The 18557-nt window shown below is 44.1% G+C and overlaps 1 protein-coding gene across 1 annotated transcript in view; it reads right to left on the bottom strand.

Moving 5' to 3' along the window:
* Positions 1 to 14726: 14726 nt before the first annotated feature.
* FAAH2 (fatty acid amide hydrolase 2) overlaps positions 14727 to 18557 on the bottom strand; it is a 123803-nt gene continuing 119972 nt past the window's right edge. Inside the window, exon 10 of the mRNA XM_044305911.1 lies at positions 14727 to 15085. Coding sequence (XP_044161846.1) covers positions 14910 to 15085 — 176 coding nt within the window. The 3' untranslated portion in view covers positions 14727 to 14909. The remainder of the gene's footprint in view (positions 15086 to 18557) is intronic.

The raw sequence follows: 18557 nt of genomic DNA, 5'->3' as shown, positions 1-18557 counted from the left end.
TAGGGAATTCTACAAGATTCTGGTAGACTCTATCATGCCAACACTGGAAAAATATTTTAACGCTATTTTGAACACTGGAAAAATACCAGATGCCTCAAAAATCACTTACATCAAATTGCTCCCTAAGCCAGGCTAAGAGATACTTGACCCCCAGTCTTATAGGCCCATCTCCCTGATAGATCAAGATGTAAAGCTGATCTCTAAAACAATGGCGGATCACCTAGCACTGTTCTTTTCCACTTTAATAGGCCCAGCTCAGGTGGGGTTCGTTAAAAAGCGAGCAGCTGTCACTAATATCAGAAAGGTACTTGCGGTCCTGGAAATAACCCATCTAGCCCCTCAAGCGGGAGAACACCCCACAATAGTGGCTCAATGACACCAAAAAGGCATTTGACAATGTCAAATGGCCCTGGGTGGGGGAGGTGATAGACAGGATAGGAATTGTGGGAACTTTTAGATCATTCCTGACAGCTCTATATACTTTCCCGATGGCTCGCATTCACACGCCGGGTTTTATATCGACCCCTTTCTCATTAACCAAAGGCACACGACAGGGGTGCCCCCTTTCACCCCTATTATTTAACATAGCTATAGAACCCTTAGCCTGCTATCTAGAGAACTTGTCTCTATATAAGGGAATACAGGTGGGCTCCCAGGAAGTAAAGGTCACCTTATTCGCGGACGATGTCCTATTGTTTTTCAGTGACCCTCGAAGAGATCTTCAGACTTTACAGTTCATCTCTGACTTTGAACTTCCCTCAGGATACCACATTAACCCGGGGAAATGATAAAACTAGGGAGGCAGATACCTCCCGGTTTTAGAGAAACTCTGGGCACCAGTTTGAAACCTGCAAAATCCCATATCACATATTTAGGTATAAAGATAGGGAAAACTCCCACTAGTATCTATTCCCTAAACTACCCTCCAATTTTTCAGAGGATCAAACAGGAACTATCTACCTGGCGCAATCTTCCCCTTTCCTTTCTGGGACGGTGTCGCTTGATAAACATTATATAATTCTCGAGGTTGTCAGGCTAGTTTGACACTAGCGGCAGGCTGTTCCGGCGGGTGAACAGCCAGTCGGATCCGTCCTGCCGCTAATTCACGTGTTCCCCGGACTGCCGCTTTGCCCCCATGGACTATAATGGGGGCGGGGGCGGAGATCTGGCGGTAGCAAGGCAGTGCAAGGCGAGAGGCAGCCAGACTAAAAGTACTGCATGCAATCAGGAAGCACACGTGAACTAGCGGCGGGACGGATCCAACAGGCTGTTCACCCGCCGGAACAGACTCCCCTGCCGCTAGTGTGAAAGTACCCTTATACCAACTACAAACTATCCCATTATTATTAAAACACAAAGACATCCAGGAGCTTAACAAGGCCTTCATACATTTTATCTGGGCGGGAAGACGTCCTCGCATAGCTTTACAGAAAGTTATGCACACCAAATGGGTAGGGGGCATAAACTTCCCAAATATCGGATTACAACATAGCATGCCTGATAAGTTGTGATCAATTGGTTAGTCTCCACATGTTTCTATTCCTGTCTTCCGCTGAGCTGTCCTTACCCTGGAACTTTGTATCTTTACTTCATACTAAGATTTTGCTTGCCCAGGTAGGTGAAATTCTGTGATATTGCGGGATACTATTGCTACTGGAAGGAAATTAAAAAGTGCTTCCAACTGCCTTTTTTGATCTCCAAGTACATGCCATTCTGGGGTCATCCAATTCCCCCCCCCCTGCTCATAGTCCTCTTTCATTTCAGTCCTGGAAAGAAAAGGGTATTACAACCCCTCTACAACTGATAAATACCTCCCAAAGATCTTGGTACAAGTACAGTGATTTGGTGGCTATCCATTAACTGCCAAAGAAATCTCTCTTCCAAGTCTTACAGCTTTCCTCTTTTTGTCAGTAGAGGCTGAAAATGTGGATAAGGAGGTGGTGCAAAACCCGCTGGATGACATAATTAACAAGCAGATAAAAAAAATGGCTGCACAACTTTACACATACAAACAATAGAGCTGAAAAATGGGGATCATTCTAAATTAACCCCTTAAGGACCGGGCCATTTTTCACCTGCTGTACGGGCACACGGCAGGGGGCAGAAGGAAAGGAACGCCATATGGTTTTTAAAGGGCAGATTTCACTGGGATAATTTTAACTTGCCATGTCACATTTGAAGACCCCCTGATGCACCCCTAGAGTAGAAACTACAAAAAAAGTGACCCCATTTTGGAAACTACGGGATAAGGTAGCAGTTTTATTGGTACTATTTTAGCGTACAGATGATTTTTGGTTGCTCTATATTATATTGTTTTGTTACCTTGCCTCACAAAAAGTAACTGTTTTCTTTTTTTGTTTTGTTATTTACAACGTTCATCTGACAGGTTAGATCATGAGCTATTTTTTTTTGTTTTTTGTTTCAGTTTTACATAATAATGAATATGTCTCCATATTCTGAAAGCCATAGTTTATTTTTAATTTTTTTTGGGCGACTGTCTTTATTTAGTTATTTAGGGGCTCTTTTTTTTTCAGTATGAGATGACGGTTTGATTGATACATTTTTGGGGTGCATATGATTTTTTGATTGCGTGCTATTACATTTTGAGATCGTTTTAATTTTTTACGTGCTCACCTGAGGGGTTAAATCATGTGATATTTTTATAGAGAAGGTTGTTACGGACGTGGCGATACCTAATAAGTATACTTTTTTATTTCATTTTTTACATTTAACACAAAAACATTTTTGAAACAAAAAAAATGTTTTAATGTCTCCTTAGAGCCATAAATATATATATATTTTGTGGGGGGCGATTGTCCTATGTAGGGGCTCATTTTTTGCCGTATGAGGTGACTGTTAGATTGGTACTATTTTGGGGGGCATACGCCTTTTTGATCACTTGGTGTTGCACTTTTAGTGATGTAAGGTGACAAAATGGCTTTTTTTTTACAGTCAATTTTTTATGGTTTCTATTGGAGGAGTTGATCATGTGATATATTTATAGAGAGGTGGAGATACCCAATATGTGCGTTTTTTTTCTTATAAAATCAGGGGAAAAGGGCTTTTTTGTCTTTTTTTTTTTACTTGAAACTTTATTTTAACTTTTTTTTTTTAACTTTATTTCTGTCCCACTCTGGGACTTCAACTTTTGGGGGTCTGATCCCCTCTGCAATGCATTACAATATATCTGTATTGTGGGGGTCTGATCCCCTCTGCAATGCATTACAATACATCTGTATTGTAATGCATTGCCTGTTAGTGTATGACACTGAGTCATACACTAACAGGTTGCCTAGGAGACCCAGTCTGAGGCTGGATCTCCTCGGCACCCGTAGAAGGCAGGTCCCGATGCCGTGCAAGGCATTGGGCAGCCTCTGCACAGCATCGGGCTGCCTTCTGACATATTGAGTCTCCGCCACAGCAGCGCGGGCACTCAATGCGCTCCCTCACCCGCCGGGAACCACTTCTATGTCGCGGTCAGCGTGAACTGCGGCACAGAAGGGGTTAATCCGACGGCATCGCTGTCGGCGGATACAGCAGGGGCTCGGCTACCAGGGACTGCCGGACCCCTGAGGTGATCGGGCGCGCACCGCTCCGGTGCCAGCCCACTGTGCAAATACGTCAGAATGCATTCTGGAAATGAATCCCCTGCCGTACATGCACAGCGTTTTGCGTTAAGGGGTTAAAGTGGTATTATAGCTACTATAAATAGAAAAATTAAAGCTCTTTGCACACATTTTGATCAAACTTCGGGCCCCACTTTAATTTAGAATGATTCCCATTTCTCAGCTCTATTGTTTGTATTTGTAAAGTTGTGCAACCATTTTTTGATCACCCATGTTTGCTTTATGGATATGCACCTGTGACTATAATTATGAATGTGCTTTTCAAAATTTTCTTGTATTATATATTGAGGGTAGCACCTCTTCGACTGAGCAAAGCCCATCTGCCTGGGGCTTCTGAGCAGAGTACAAATGTAGTTGGTTCCTACATTACCCTGAAAATGTAGGCTTGGGCAAGTCCAAGAGAGGCGGTATATTAGTATAAGGTACCCATCTGCAGAAGACACCTTGATGCGTAGTAGATGCAAAGTATTTATAGTAGGTATAATACCACTTTAATTTAGAATGATCCCCATTTCTTACCTCTATTGTTTGTATGTGTAAAGTTGTGCAGCCATTTTTTTTTTATCAACCATGTTTGCTTTATGGATATGCATTACTCCATTTCCTTCCTATACCTGGCTCTCAGAGACCATCTGTTATCCACACATCCCTCCTCCATACTCCTGGGCCCTGACATAATCGACTGTATCTTGCAGGGCTGGGAGCAGAAAACATGTCACTTCGGAGCTCTGGAGAGAGTCCCATTTCAAGCTTATGCATAGGACCATTTAGACCTTTTGCACACAAACTATACAGATTAGGTCCGGATGCGTTCAGGAAAACTTGCACTGTTTTGCAAGCAAGTTCAGACAGTTTTGTCTGCGATTGCATTCAGTGGTTCAGTTTTTTTCGAGCGGGTGAAATGCGCATTGATGCGTTTTTCATGCGTGTGATAAAAAACTGAAGGTTTGCAAACAACATCTCTTAGCAACCATCAGTGAAAAACGCATCGCACCCGCACTTTTTCTGCAATCCCCATTCACTTCTATGGGGCCAGGGCTGCATTAAATACACAGAATATAGAACATGCTAAGATTTTCACGCAACGGACAAGTGAGAAACAACGCTCATATACACAGACCCATTGAAATGAATGGGTCCGGATTCAGTGCGGGCGCAATGCATTTGCATCACGCCCACGTGTGAAAGGGGCCTTTACAGCTTCACTTTTCCAGCAACGTCATGTCCTGATCGCCTGACACCCTGCCCCAAATGTCAGACACCATCTACAGACAAGTGGCATGGCTTCTGAACCTGCCCGCATATAGGCATGTTTTGGGAACAGGTGATAGTGTTTGTAAAAACCCTTTGGGGGGTTACACTGGAACAAGACCCTTTAATATTATTATTCCAATCTATAACCACGAACAACTTACAACCCCCAGGGATCTGTCGAAAGATACCGCCACTATTACATATTATTCTGTTGGTTGAGAAGAGATGTATCCTGAAGGAATAGCTCTCGCCCGCAACTTGCACTGAGGCCTCTTTAATCGCTCAGTTACAACATTTGCTAAGCCTTGATCGTCTGACTACCATACGGTGCAAGGAAGCTCTAACAGCCAAATTCTTCCTGAAGTGGAAGCCCTTCATTGTAAAGGTATTAACAGCGGGGGAGATCCAGTCCCTGATGGAACCCTTTCAATTTACTCAATGGTACCTGACAGAGCACCTGAAGGGGACTCAATAAAGTGTGCTTGAAAAAGAAATGCCTATTGTTGTCCACAACACGGACAAGAATCGAACATGTTCTGTCTTTTTGCAGGACGGACACTGGGACATAAGGATCGCACATGCTTTGCTGTCCGCATTTTTTGTGGCCCCCTTGAAATAAATGGGTCAACATCCAGTCTGCAAAAATTGTGGATCAGATGAGGAATACAAAAAATACTGTCATCGCTTACTATGTAAGTGATTGCCACCTTTTATTTAATGTTTGTCTAATTTTAATGACTGTTTAACTCCTTAGTTACCACCCATACACATTTTTACGGTGGTCACTAAGGGGTCTTAGGCTGGGCTGCTGCTTTTTTATGGCTGCCCGGTCTAAGCACTTCACAGGTCACTCATCGAGCGGGGGCTCGGCTTTCACATGAGGGTCGTGCTCCTGCTCTAACAGCCTGGAGCAGCAGGTGTGCCGATCTGGGCTGTTAAACCCTTTACATGCCGCAGAATTGTTGTCTGCGCATGTAAATTGGTGACAAAGGGAGAGGACTCCCTCTGTCTTCCAACGGCACCCCGCAAATGTGATCGTGGGGTGCTGATGTGAGTAAAGGCTAGCTGGGGCCTAGTATAAACCCCAAGCCAGTGTAATGATCGGTGTCACGCACAGGGAGGAAAACAGGGAAAGCCCTGCCTAAGGGAGAGGGAAAGGTGGTGACCCCTAACTCACCTTGCGGCTGGCACCTGACTGCCCTGACGTCCCTAGACGGGTTCCTCACCCGTGCGGCGATCACGTGCCTAAACCCTGGCTTTCCCTGAAATGAGCCCTAGATAGTGAACGGGCCGGTGGGATCGCTAGTCCTCACCACTGCACTAAGAGGGAAACACCAGGGAGAGGACAGACAAACACAAACACCCAGGTGGACGACAACAACTGTCCACAAAGGTCCAACAGGGATCCGGAGGGTAGCGTTCTGAATCAACAGTCAGAGAACGCAGCAACACAGCTCCAGTGGGTCAGGATAGATGTCCAGGCAGGAAGCTCTATCTCTGGCAACCAGAGAAGTGTGAGAGAGGAATATAAGGAGGTTTGGGAGTGCTGGACAAGGAACAGCTGAGGAGAAGGAGCTACGGATCCCTGAGTGAGCCAAAAGGGTTTGCAAAGCAAACCCAGAAAACTACCATAAGTAAAACAGCCCTATCTTAAATAGAGCGTGCAGCCAACCGCTGCGACTTCCTGACCCCGGGTATAACGGAGTCAGGCGTGGTTCTCGATACCCTCGTGACAGTACCCCCCTCTCTACGAGGGGCCTCCGGACACTCAGGACCAGGTCTCTCAGGATGAAAGGCATGAAAAACCCGAACTAACCTGTCGGCGTTTACCTCAGACGCAGGAACCCACATTCTTTCCTCGGGACCGTAACCTCTCCAATGCACCAGATATTGAAGAGAGCGGCGGACCCGACGAGAATTAACAATTTTGGATATCTGAAATTCTAGATTACCATCCACGACAACAGGAGGGGGTGGCAGCGGTGATGGTTCTAGAGGTGGAACATATTTTTTGAGTAACGACTTATGAAAAACATTATGAATTTTAAAAGTCTGAGGTAACTCCAGGCGAAAAGCCACAGGGTTGATGATGGCTACAATTTTGTAAGGGGCAATAAACCTAGGACCCAGTTTCCAAGAGGGAACCTTCAATTTAATATTCCTAGTAGACAACCACACATAGTCATTCACTCCTAGGTCCGGACCTGGCGACCGTCTCTTATCAGCCATGCATTTGTATTTACCTCCCATATTTTTCAAGTTAGCTTGCACCTTCTGCCATACCGATGAAAGAGATGACGAAAAACGTTCCTCTTCGGGAACCCCAGAAGACCCCCCCTCTTTGAAAGTACAGAATTGGGGATGAAAACCATATGCACCAAGAAATGGTGACTTGCCAGTGGATTCCTGACTACGATTATTTATGGCAAACTCAGCTAACGGTAAATATGATGACCACAACTCTTGGTTTTCAGACACAAAACATCTTAGATATGTCTCAAGGTTTTGGTTGGTTCGCTCAGTCTGTCCATTCGACTGAGGATGGAAAGCTGAGGAAAAGGACAAGTGTACCCCCAAACGGGAACAAAAAGCTTTCCAAAATTTAGAAATAAACTGGGTACCCTGATCCGAAACAACATCGGAGGGGACCCCGTGAAGCTTCACAATTTCACTGACGAATACCTGAGCAAGAGTTTTAGCATTAGGTAGTGCGGGTAACGCAATGAAGTGTACCATTTTGCTAAACCTGTCCACTACTACCAAAATCACTGTTTTACCCGCAGACAAAGGTAAGTCAGTGATAAAATCCATTGACAGATGTGTCCACGGTCTATTGGGAATGACGAGTGGTAATAGAGACCCTGCAGGACGTGTATGTGAAACTTTTGCGCGCGCACAGGTAGAACAAGAAGACACAAAATCCAATACATCCTGACTAGAGATGAGCGAACCTCTGTTTTAAGTTCGGCGTCTAAAGTTCGGGTTTGGATTAGCGGAGAATCCCGATCTGGAACCGGATATGGATTCCGACTTCCGTTGTGGTCCGTGGTAGCGGAATCAATAATCGGCCATTATTGATTCCGCTACCACGGACCACAACGGAAGTCGGAATCCATATCCGGTTCCAGATCGGGATTCTCCGCTAATCCAAACCCGAACTTTAGACGCCGAACTTAAAACAGAGGTTCGCTCATCTCTAATCCTGACGCAACCTTGGCCACCAAAAACGACGAGACAATAGCTCCAAGGTTGCTTTACTACCCGGGTGCCCAGCAAGTGCCGAATTATGATGTTCCTTTAATAATTCGAAACGTAGGTTCAACGGTACAAACAATTTCTCTGAGGGGCAAGAGACCGGGGCGTCCCCCTGGGCCTCTAACACCTTCCCCTCCAAAACAGAGTGTACCGCAGAGACAACCACTCCTCTTTGTAGAATGGGCACCGGATCACTCACATTACCCCCTCCAGGGAAACAACGAGATAGTGCATCAGCCTTGGTGTTCTTTGCCCCAGGACGATAGGTAATAACAAAGTTAAACCTGGTAAAAAATAGCGACCACCTAGCCTGTCTAGGGGTGAGACGCTTAGCTGATTCGAGGTACAGTAGATTTTTGTGGTCCGTAATCACAGTGACGGGGTGGACTTCCCCCTCTAAGAAGTGGCGCCACTCCTCAAACGCAAGTTTAATAGCTAATAGTTCCCTATTGCCAATATCGTAGTTCTTTTCTGCTGCAGATAGTTTTTTCGAAAAGAAAGCACAAGGACGCCATTTGCCAGGAGACGGACCCTGAGACAGCACCGCCACCACTCCCACCTCTGACGCATCGACTTCAACAATAAAAGGCTGAGAGACATCAGGTTGGACTAGTACAGGTGCTGAGGTAAACCTCTCTTTTAGAGAGGAAAAAGCAACTTTAGCGGCGTCAGACCATTTAGAAAAATCAGTCCCCTTCCTAGTCATGTCAGTAAGCGGTTTTACAATAAGTGAATAATTTTTTATGAATTTCCTATAGAAATTCGCGAAGCCCAAGAACCGTTGTAGTGCTTTGAGGTTCTCAGGAAGATCCCAATCTAAAATTGCCTGGACCTTCCTAGGATCCATACGGAAACCTGAAGCAGATAAAAAATAACTCAGGAATTGTATTTCCTGAACGGCGAAGACACATTTTTCAATCTTAGCATATAATTCATTCGTCCGTAGGACCTGCAGTACTTGTCTGACATGCTCCTCATGTGTTCTCAGATCAGACGAATAAATTAAAATATCATCTAGGTATATTACCACAAACCTGCCGATTAGATGACTAAAAATGTCATTAACGAAATGTTGAAAGACGGCAGGAGCATTGGTCAGACCGAAAGGCATAACTAGATTTTCATAATGCCCCTCAGGGGTGTTAAACGCTGTCTTCCACTCATCCCCCTCCTTAATACGAATCAGATTGTAGGCCCCCCTAAGATCAAGTTTGGAGAACCACCTAGCACCCGCAATCTGATTAAACAGGTCAGGAATGAGAGGAAGAGGGTATGGGTCTCGGATGGTTATCCGATTTAATTCGCGAAAATCTAAGCAAGGACGCAGGCCCCCATCTTTCTTTTTAACGAAGAAAAACCCTGCGGCCACGGGTGAAGAAGAGGGCCTGATGTGTCCCTTAGCCAAGCTCTCGGAGATATAATCTTTCATGGCTTGTCTCTCTGGACCCGAAAGATTATATAACCTGGTCTTGGGTAATTTTGCGCCGGGAATAAGGTTAACCGGGCAATCATAAAGACGATGAGGTGGTAACTTCTGACAACCCTTTTCAGAAAAAACATCCTCAAAATCCGAAATAAATGTAGGTAGGGTAGTTATGGAGGCAACTAAGCAATTGCTATTTAAGCAATTTTCTCTGCACTGCTCACTCCACTCCAATATCTCCCTGTCCTGCCAATCCACTACTGGATTGTGCGCTACCAACCAGGGAAGACCCAGCACCACCGGAGTGGGAAGCCCCTCCAGAACATAACCTGAAAGCATCTCGTTATGGTGGTCCCCTACCCGAAGGTGTATATTATGAACAATGTGGGTGAGGTTTCTCTGAGACAGGGGAGCAGAATCAATAGCAAATATGGGAATGGGTCTCTGTAACGTACAGAGAGACAAACCCAAAGTGCGGGCAAAATGGGCATCTATCAAATTTACCCCTGCTCCACTGTCTAAAAAGAAAGAAATAGTCTCCGTCTTATCACCAAAAACAATAACCGCTGGCAACACAAATTGCGATGTACGTATGGAGGAGACGTATACCCCCAGCTGACATCCTCCACACAGCCTGGGGTTAGTAGTTTTTCCGACGGTCTTTTGTTTCTGAGGAAAGAAGGACAGACATTAATGAAATGACCCCTCTCCCCACAAAAAAAACAAACCCCACGCCTACGGCGAGCCTCAGGAGGACGGACCTGACGAGTAGTTCCTCCTAGCTGCATAGGCTCGTCTAAGTCCGTACAGACTAACTGCTGCTTGAGAGGAGTTACCAATTTCTCCGGTTCTTTCAACCTGTCCCTAAGGCGTCTCTCTATACAGATAGAAAGGGACATAACCGCATCAAGGGAAAAGGGGGTCTCATATAATGCAAGCGCATCCTTAACCCTTTCGGATAACCCAGAGCAGAACTGACTCCTGAGAGCCGGGTCGTTCCATTGGGTATCCGTAGCCCACCTACGGAATTCAGAGCAATACTCCTCTACCGGCCGTTCTCCTTGTAAGAGTCTCCGTAATCTTGATTCAGCCAGTGCTACTCGGTCAGGGTCGTCATATATGAGACCCAAGGCCCCGAAAAACTCATCCACTGACCGAAGAGCCTGGGAATCAGTAGGTAAAGAGAACGCCCAGGACTGCGGGTCCCCCTGCAGCAGGGAAATAACCCCCACCCGCTGATCTTCATTACCAGAGGAGTGAGGGCGCAGTTTAAAATATAACTTACAGGCCTCACGGAATGCCAAAAACTTGTCCCTTCAACCCAGAAAATCTGTCAGGGAGAGGGACCTTGGGTTCCGCAACAACCTGGTTACCAGTAGCAACCACGGGCTTGCGGTCAGTTGTAATTGCTGCTGTTGCTGGAGGACCGACGCCTTCAATCCTACCACCTCCAAAGACAGGCCATGAAATTGTTTGGACAGAGCAGCAATTTGATCCATACTGGATTCTAAGTAGGTAAAAAAATAATAATAATATAAATATATATTTTTTTTTTACCTACACAAAATAAGGGCCAGAGATAATGTAATGACCGGCGTCACGCACAGGGAGGAAAACAGGGAAAGCCCTGCATAAGGGAGAGGGAAAGGTGGTGACCCCTAACTCACCTTGCGGCTGGCACCTGACTGCCCTGACGTCCCTAGACGGGTTCCTCACCCGTGCGGCGATCACGTGCCTAAACCCTGGCTTTCCCTGAACTGAGCCCTAGATAGTGAACGGGCCGGTGGGATCGCTAGTCCTCACCACTGCACTAAGAGGGAAACACCAGGGAGAGGACAGACAAACACAGACAAACACAAACACCCAGGTGGACGACAACAACTGTCCACAAAGGTCCAACAGGGATCCGGAGGGTAGCGTTCTGAATCAACAGTCAGAGAACGCAGCAACACAGCTCCAGTGGGTCAGGATAGATGTCCAGGCAGGAAGCTCTATCTCTGGCAACCAGAGAAGTGTGAGAGGGGAATTTAAGGAGGTTTGGGAGTGCTGGACAAGGAACAGCTGAGGAGAAGGAGCTACGGATCCCTGAGTGAGCCAAAAGGGTTTGCAAAGCAAACCCAGAAAGCTACCATAAGGAAAACAGCCCTATCTTAAATAGAGCGTGCAGCCAACCGCTGCGACTTCCTGACCCCGGGTATAACGGAGTCAGGCGTGGTTCTCGATACCCTCGTGACAGCCAGCCTTCAGTAGTTTCCAGGAGGCTGTGCCTCTCTGGCGCAGACCGCTGGTAAATCAGTATAGCACTGACATTAAAATGCAATGCACTACAGGGATAGTGAATTGTATTTAAAGGATAACTGTCACACTTAGACCCTAATTTCAATTTTTATATATGTAGTTACTAATAACATGACATTCCAGAATCAGTTACTATTAGACTGACTTACCCCATATTTAATAAGATTCAGCCCTTAGCAACCAGTCAGCATAAAACTGCAATTTCACTATTCAGTTAAGATGGCTGCTCACCCTTAGGCTAATCCTGCCTGCCCTCACTAGCCAGTAACAATAGCCCCCCAAAAGTGTCAGTAACCAGAGCCCTCCCCCCTAAAGGGTTAATCTCCTGCAGCACAAAGGGGTCCTCTTACCACATGTTGCTGTCATTTATACACTGAGCAGATGGCAGATCTCCCTTCCCTGGTCTGCGCTGGTTCAACTCTACTTCTCCAGCTCTGCTGAGTGATGGAGTGTCTGCCAAGCACAGGGAGAGGGAGAAGTGCACACAGCCCAGGCACTGTTATCAGCTGCTGGGGATAACCTGGCTTTAATCATTTACTTACAGTCCCTGGCTGTCAGTAATGTGACCCTGCACGCTGCGTGCTTCTGCGTCCTCCGTCCTTCGACACATAGATGGACCATGCCTAGCAACCTTATTTTAATCAGAGGTAAAAGTAGGCAGTACAGGGAACAAAACTGTGGAATTAAGGGGTAATTGAATACACAGTGAAAAGTTGAAATAGGGCCACCAAGGAGATATTAATCCCCACAATCCAATACTCCCCCCAAAAAATATGACAGTTATACTTTAAAAGCAATAAAAATGTCTGTTATAGTCTCCTTGCAGGACTATTAAGCTGTAAAAAAAAAAAATTATTAAATAAAAAAATACAGCAAAAAAAAAAAAAATCTCCCCTGTATGTTTGGCATCACTGCGTCCCTAACGACCACCACTACATAAATATCATGTAAATTATCCCCTACAGTGAACACCGTGAAACAATAAATAAATTACTTAGTTGCCACAGAAAAATCTTAATAACAAGTGATCAAAAAGCATAATTTACTCCAAAATGATACAAATGAAAACTACAAGTCATCCCACCAAAATCAAGCCCTCACAAAACTCCATAGAAAGAAAAATAAAAAAAATATGGGTCTTGGGAAGCGGCAAATCAAAATGATTTTTTTTACCCCTCCTTTAAAATAAAAAAAAGGTTTTATTGCACAAAAGTAGTAAAACCTAAAAAAAAAATATATCACTACTCTGATTCTGGCCATGACCAGTTACTGTGTAGCCCTAACCTAAAGGAGGTCATGCGCAATCTTAAGCATCCAAACTGTCCATTGGAGCCAGTTTAACTCCTGTCCTCTTCAGCAGTTTATCCTGACTTCCTGGGACCAGAGCTCATTGAACTCAAAATCATAATTTCAAAGATAATAAAAGCCTCACTAGATGATACTCATTGGAGGCTTCACTCCTTACATTCTGATCACCAGCAATTGAACTCTTCAGAGCTGGGGAGCTCAGATTCAGTATTTTCAGGGGGTTTATTCCTCAAACTACAGAAAATTAAGGGCAGTGTTAGAGACTTCAAGACAGCTTCAAACTATTCTGCAAAAGTGTCACCTGAGAATTCTCCATGACATCGCACTGGTGTCCTTCCTTCACTAGGATTCAGAAATATACTGTTGGACAGAAATTTGTTGTGTCAGTCATGGCAGTGCATCTTAAGGGAGTCAGAGAAAAATATGGCAGATTCGTTAAGCCAACAGAAACTGGAAAAATGTGGTCTATACAGAGAATTTCAAGGAAACATGGCTTCCCTCAGGTGGACATTGCTACAAGGAAAAATGCAAAAAAGTAAAGTTCTTCTCTCATGCTCAGGGACAATCTGTTCGCAGTGGACGCTTTATATCAGCCTTAGGACAAAAACTTTAGCTGCTGCTGGCCCGATATTTCTCCTGATCCCATTTGCCCTCAGGAAGAATAAAAGGTATCTTTAACTTTCTTTCTTAGGTGACAGGAGTATCTTAAAACTGGATCTTGCCTTTCACTCTAAAGGTCACAGATGAGCAGCAGATTGTCGGGATGGAAGTGTTGTTTCCCAACAGTGCGCTACTTGTTCTGTGTGGGGTGAAGCGCTGCATTTATGTGCAACGATCACCTCCACAGTATGAGAACGAGGGATTGTTATTGCTATCGTTTCCCTCATTCATTGGGTGATCTGCTGAACCTTTACATGAGCAGATTGTCAGGAATGAGCCTTTGCAGGAACATTTGTTCCTGATAATCTGACCAATTATATACGCGTGTAAATCCACCTTAAAGTCGCTACTCACTTTTTATCATAATCAGGAAATTGTGCTTCTACCATGTTGCGCTAATTCCAGAAACCAACAGGAAAAATTATTATATATAACTGCATATATTCAGTTTGGTGGAAAGAACAAAGGAAAGAAGACTTCTAAGAGCACCTTAGCAAGATGCTTGAAATTTACAGTTCAGGTATCCTACAAAATGTTCCATCGTCCTTGTACTAGATGTTCTCTGTAATCCGGCATTGGAGTGGGTTCCTCCTTTTGAATAGAATGGCAGTCACGCATGCATGTTGTTGCTCCACTCAACTCTATCGGACTGCCAAAGATAGTGCTTGAATTCAGATATCTCTATCAGTTCCATAGAGTTGAGTGGAGAGGCAGAGCAAATGCATTCTCATTATTGCCCTTTTTCTATGGTTCCTCCTTTCTCTGTTAACAGTCCTGCCTGAATGGTGATCATGCATGTGAATCTCTGTAGTGTGAATGAATATGATACATCTGCATAATACCAGTTTTTTTGTTTGTAAGCTTCACAGTTTTTGAAAAGCTGGTAAAAAAGGAATATATAGAACAGTTCATGTTTTATTTGAGTTTCTTACATGAATCTTTAGATGTCAATTATATTGTTTTTCAACATTGGTTATAAAAGTAAATACTATTATAAAACATAACATTACACAATACTATCATCCCCCCCCCTTAAAATTTTTAAAACAATGCAGACAAAAATTATAGACAATTATATCCACGTGTCAGATACTTCCTGGTGGTGTCCAACCAACTAGTGATTTTTCTAGATGCTGAGCAAGTGCCAATGTTAGATGGTCATTGTGCGGAGATGAAATTATCTGTATGCCTAAGGGCAGGCCAGCTTCACTGAGCCCCAGTGGGCACTGAGTAACTGGAAGTCCTAACACATTAAATATCCCTGAAAAGGAAAAACAAAAACAAAAAAAAACATGTTCAGTTATTAGTACAGTATGCTTTAAATAGTAATAGTTTGTTTTTCAGAACAAAAGAACATAATTTTCATGCAAATTAGCTCTTTCTAAAAAGAAAAGAAAGCTGAGCTTCTGATGCCACCAAATGTAAGTTAGCTATCCTATGTTTCACCCATGTTTGTGAGGGTTTCCCCCCAAATTCCAAAGACATACTGATAGGGAATTTAGATGTGGAGATTGAAAATGATTGTGAGGCGCTGTGGAATATAGGTGAGTGAAATACTGTATTTTTGCTTTATACAACATTTAGACAGGTTTAGACAACTGAGCATTAGAAATAATATATTCTAGGAATGTGGTTTACTGGTGTCTTACTGAAGTGGAAGTGTCAAGGTCAGTAACTTTAGGGTATAGTGTGGAGGGGAAGGGGTTAGTTTTAGTCAGCTCCCATTACCCTTAGGTCTATTGCACACAACTGTATGGCCTTTTCAGTGTTTTGCGGTCCGCAAAAAACAGATCTGCAAAAAATACAGATGACATCCGTGTGCATTCCGTTTTTCTGCGGAACGGAACATCTGGACCCTAATAGAACAGTACTATCCTTGTCCGACAATAATAGGACATGTTCTATCATTGAACGGAACGGAAAAACGGAAATACAGAAACATAATGCATACGGAGTACATTCAGTTTTATTTGCGTACCCATTAAAATGAATGGTTCCGTATACGGTTCGTATACGGAATGCAAAAAACTGAACGTAAACTGAAAAAAATAAAAAAGTTTGTGTGCATGAGGCCTTAGTGTGTCATCTGCTGACCATTGAAATAACCAGCAATGGTGCATGTGGTCACCTCATGAAATGTACCTATCCAAGTAAACATGTCTCCTGTCATTGCTCTGTAGTGTCCTGCCATGCTTCCTGTTATGCTAGATGATTTTTAAGTATTTGTCTGTGACACACACAAAGTTCTGGTACACACACAGCTATACTATACACATAGAGCTCTGCTATAGACATACGACCCTGCTACACACTGCTCTACTATACACATACTCAGCTCTGCTACACACATGCACACTTATCTTTAAAGGGGTTCTGCAGTTTGTTTCCTCTGGATAGATCATCAGCATCTGAATGGCGGGGGTCCGACACCCAGGACCCCGGCCGATCATCTGTTTGAGAAGGCAGCGGCACGGCTAAGCTCCGTTCACTTGAATAGAGCTTAGCCCCGCCCAGGCGATACTAGTCATGACGTCACTGGGCCAGCAGTAAACAGTGAGAAGGCCACGGCGCTACTGGAGCGCCACTGCCTTCTCAAACAGATGATCGGCCGGGGTCCCGGGTGTCGTACCCCTGCCGACCAGATGCTGATGATCTATCCAGAGGATAGATCATCAGTTTAAACAAACTGCAGAACCCATTAAAAGATGATTGGCGGGGGTCCCGGGTGTCTGACTCCCGCCGATCAGATGCTGATGATCTATCCAGAGGATAGATCATCAGTTAAAACAAACTGTAGAACCCCTTTAATAAAAACTCACATCTTCGTGTCGGCTGTAAGGTTTCCTGCTCTGGCTCCTCCCATTGATGACATCAAAAGGCCCTTAGGCTGTACTTGGAGTTTTAATTTCCTTTCAGTACAGCTGTAGTACCTTCCTCCCCATGTGCTCTCCTGTTGTCGCTGATCAAACAGATTGATGTTGGCAGGGAGTAAGAGGTGTGTGCAGATGCACAGCTCTCGCACTGATTAGGCAAAGCGCTCGATCAATAAAGGGGTTTTCCAAATATGATCATAGGATGATAAGAACTGAATCTCTGTGGAATTTAGCTCATGAGGAGACATGAAGTACAGAGAGGACGGACAGGACAGACCGTGGTTATGTGTTGCTGTGATAATGGAGGCTGCATACAAGAGCTGCTGCTCATTATCCACACCTCACCCTCCTCTCATCTCTCCTCATCTTCTCCATTCCCACAGAGACTCACCTGTATTTAGGATCATGATTCCTGACAAGCAGAGCAGAGAGGAGGATGAGGCAGCTATTTTCCTCAGTGTTGTCAAGTAACTTGTCCAGCTGTGTGATTAGGACAGGTTTTGAGTGTACTGATAGGACAGCGCCCATTTTATTTCTCCTAATGATTGCTCCCCAGACAAAACAAGCCATTATAACTAATGAAAGGTATTTGTGAATATATTTATTATAAAGTATTTAAGTATTTTCATTTTTTTTTAACCCCTTAAGGACCCATTAAGCACATGTACGTCATCTCTGGCCGTGACTTAAGGACCAGAGAAGTACATGTACGTCATGGGGATCGGGCGGGTGCAGGAGCTGCGCCCGCCCGATTAGCGACAGGGGTCCAGCAGTCACCGATAGCCGGACCGCTTCTGCATGCGCCGGCATCGGTTAAATCACTGATGCCGGCACAGTAACCCCTGCACAGCTGCAGTCAGCGCTGACCGCTGCACGTGCGATGTCCGTGCAGGGAGAAAACAGCCATCAGGTCCCCGCACTGCTGTGACGGGGACCCCATGGCATGTAAGTCAGCACAATGCCTTCCTTAGGCATCGTGGCTGCCTTCCGGGAGAGCCTGTGAGATCCAGCCCCCTGGAAGGCTGTAAGTGTATTACAGCGTGTAATACACTTACAGCCAATGTATGACAATAGAGAAGTATTGTCATGCATTGTAAAGGGGATCAGACCCCCAAAAGTCCCAGAGTGGGACAAAAAATAAAGTGAACAAAAAATTATTTCCTTTTGCCAAAATAAAGGGAATAAAAAAAAAATAAGGAAAAAAAGAAAAGTGGACATATTAGGTATCTACGCGTACGTAGCGAAAGGCTCAATAAAACTATCACATGACCTAACCCCTCAGGTGAACACAGTCGAAAAATAAAATAAAAACTGTGCTAAATAAAAAAAAAATTGTCACCTTCCATCACTAAAAGTGCAACACCAAGCGATCAAAAAATTATATGCACCCCAAAATAGTACCAAACAGTCACCTCATCCTGCAAAAAATGAGCCGCTACCTAATACAATCTCCCAAAAAATAAAAAAAACTATGGCTCAGAATATGGAGACTAAAACATCATTTTTTTGGTTTAAAAAATGTGTAAAACTTAAGTAAATAAAAAAAGAATATGTATTAGGTTATTGACCGTCACCTTACATTAAGGTAAGTGTACACATTAAGTGTAATAGCAAGTGATCAAAAAGTCATATGAACCCCAAAATAGTGGCAATCAAATCATCATCGCATCCTGCAAAAATGATACCCTACCTAAGACAATCGTAGAAAAACTGGAAAAACTGTGGCTCTAACACGAATTATTATTTTTTGTTTCAAAAATTATATTATTGTGTAAAACTTACATAAATAAAAATAAGTAGACATATTAGGTATCACCGCATCCGTAAGAACCTGCTCTATAAAAATGTCACATGATCTCA

The sequence above is a fragment of the Bufo gargarizans genome, chromosome 9 (assembly GCF_014858855.1).
Source record: "Bufo gargarizans isolate SCDJY-AF-19 chromosome 9, ASM1485885v1, whole genome shotgun sequence".
In the NCBI taxonomy this organism is placed as follows: domain Eukaryota; kingdom Metazoa; phylum Chordata; class Amphibia; order Anura; family Bufonidae; genus Bufo; species Bufo gargarizans.
This window is presented reverse-complemented; position numbering and strand designations above follow the sequence as displayed.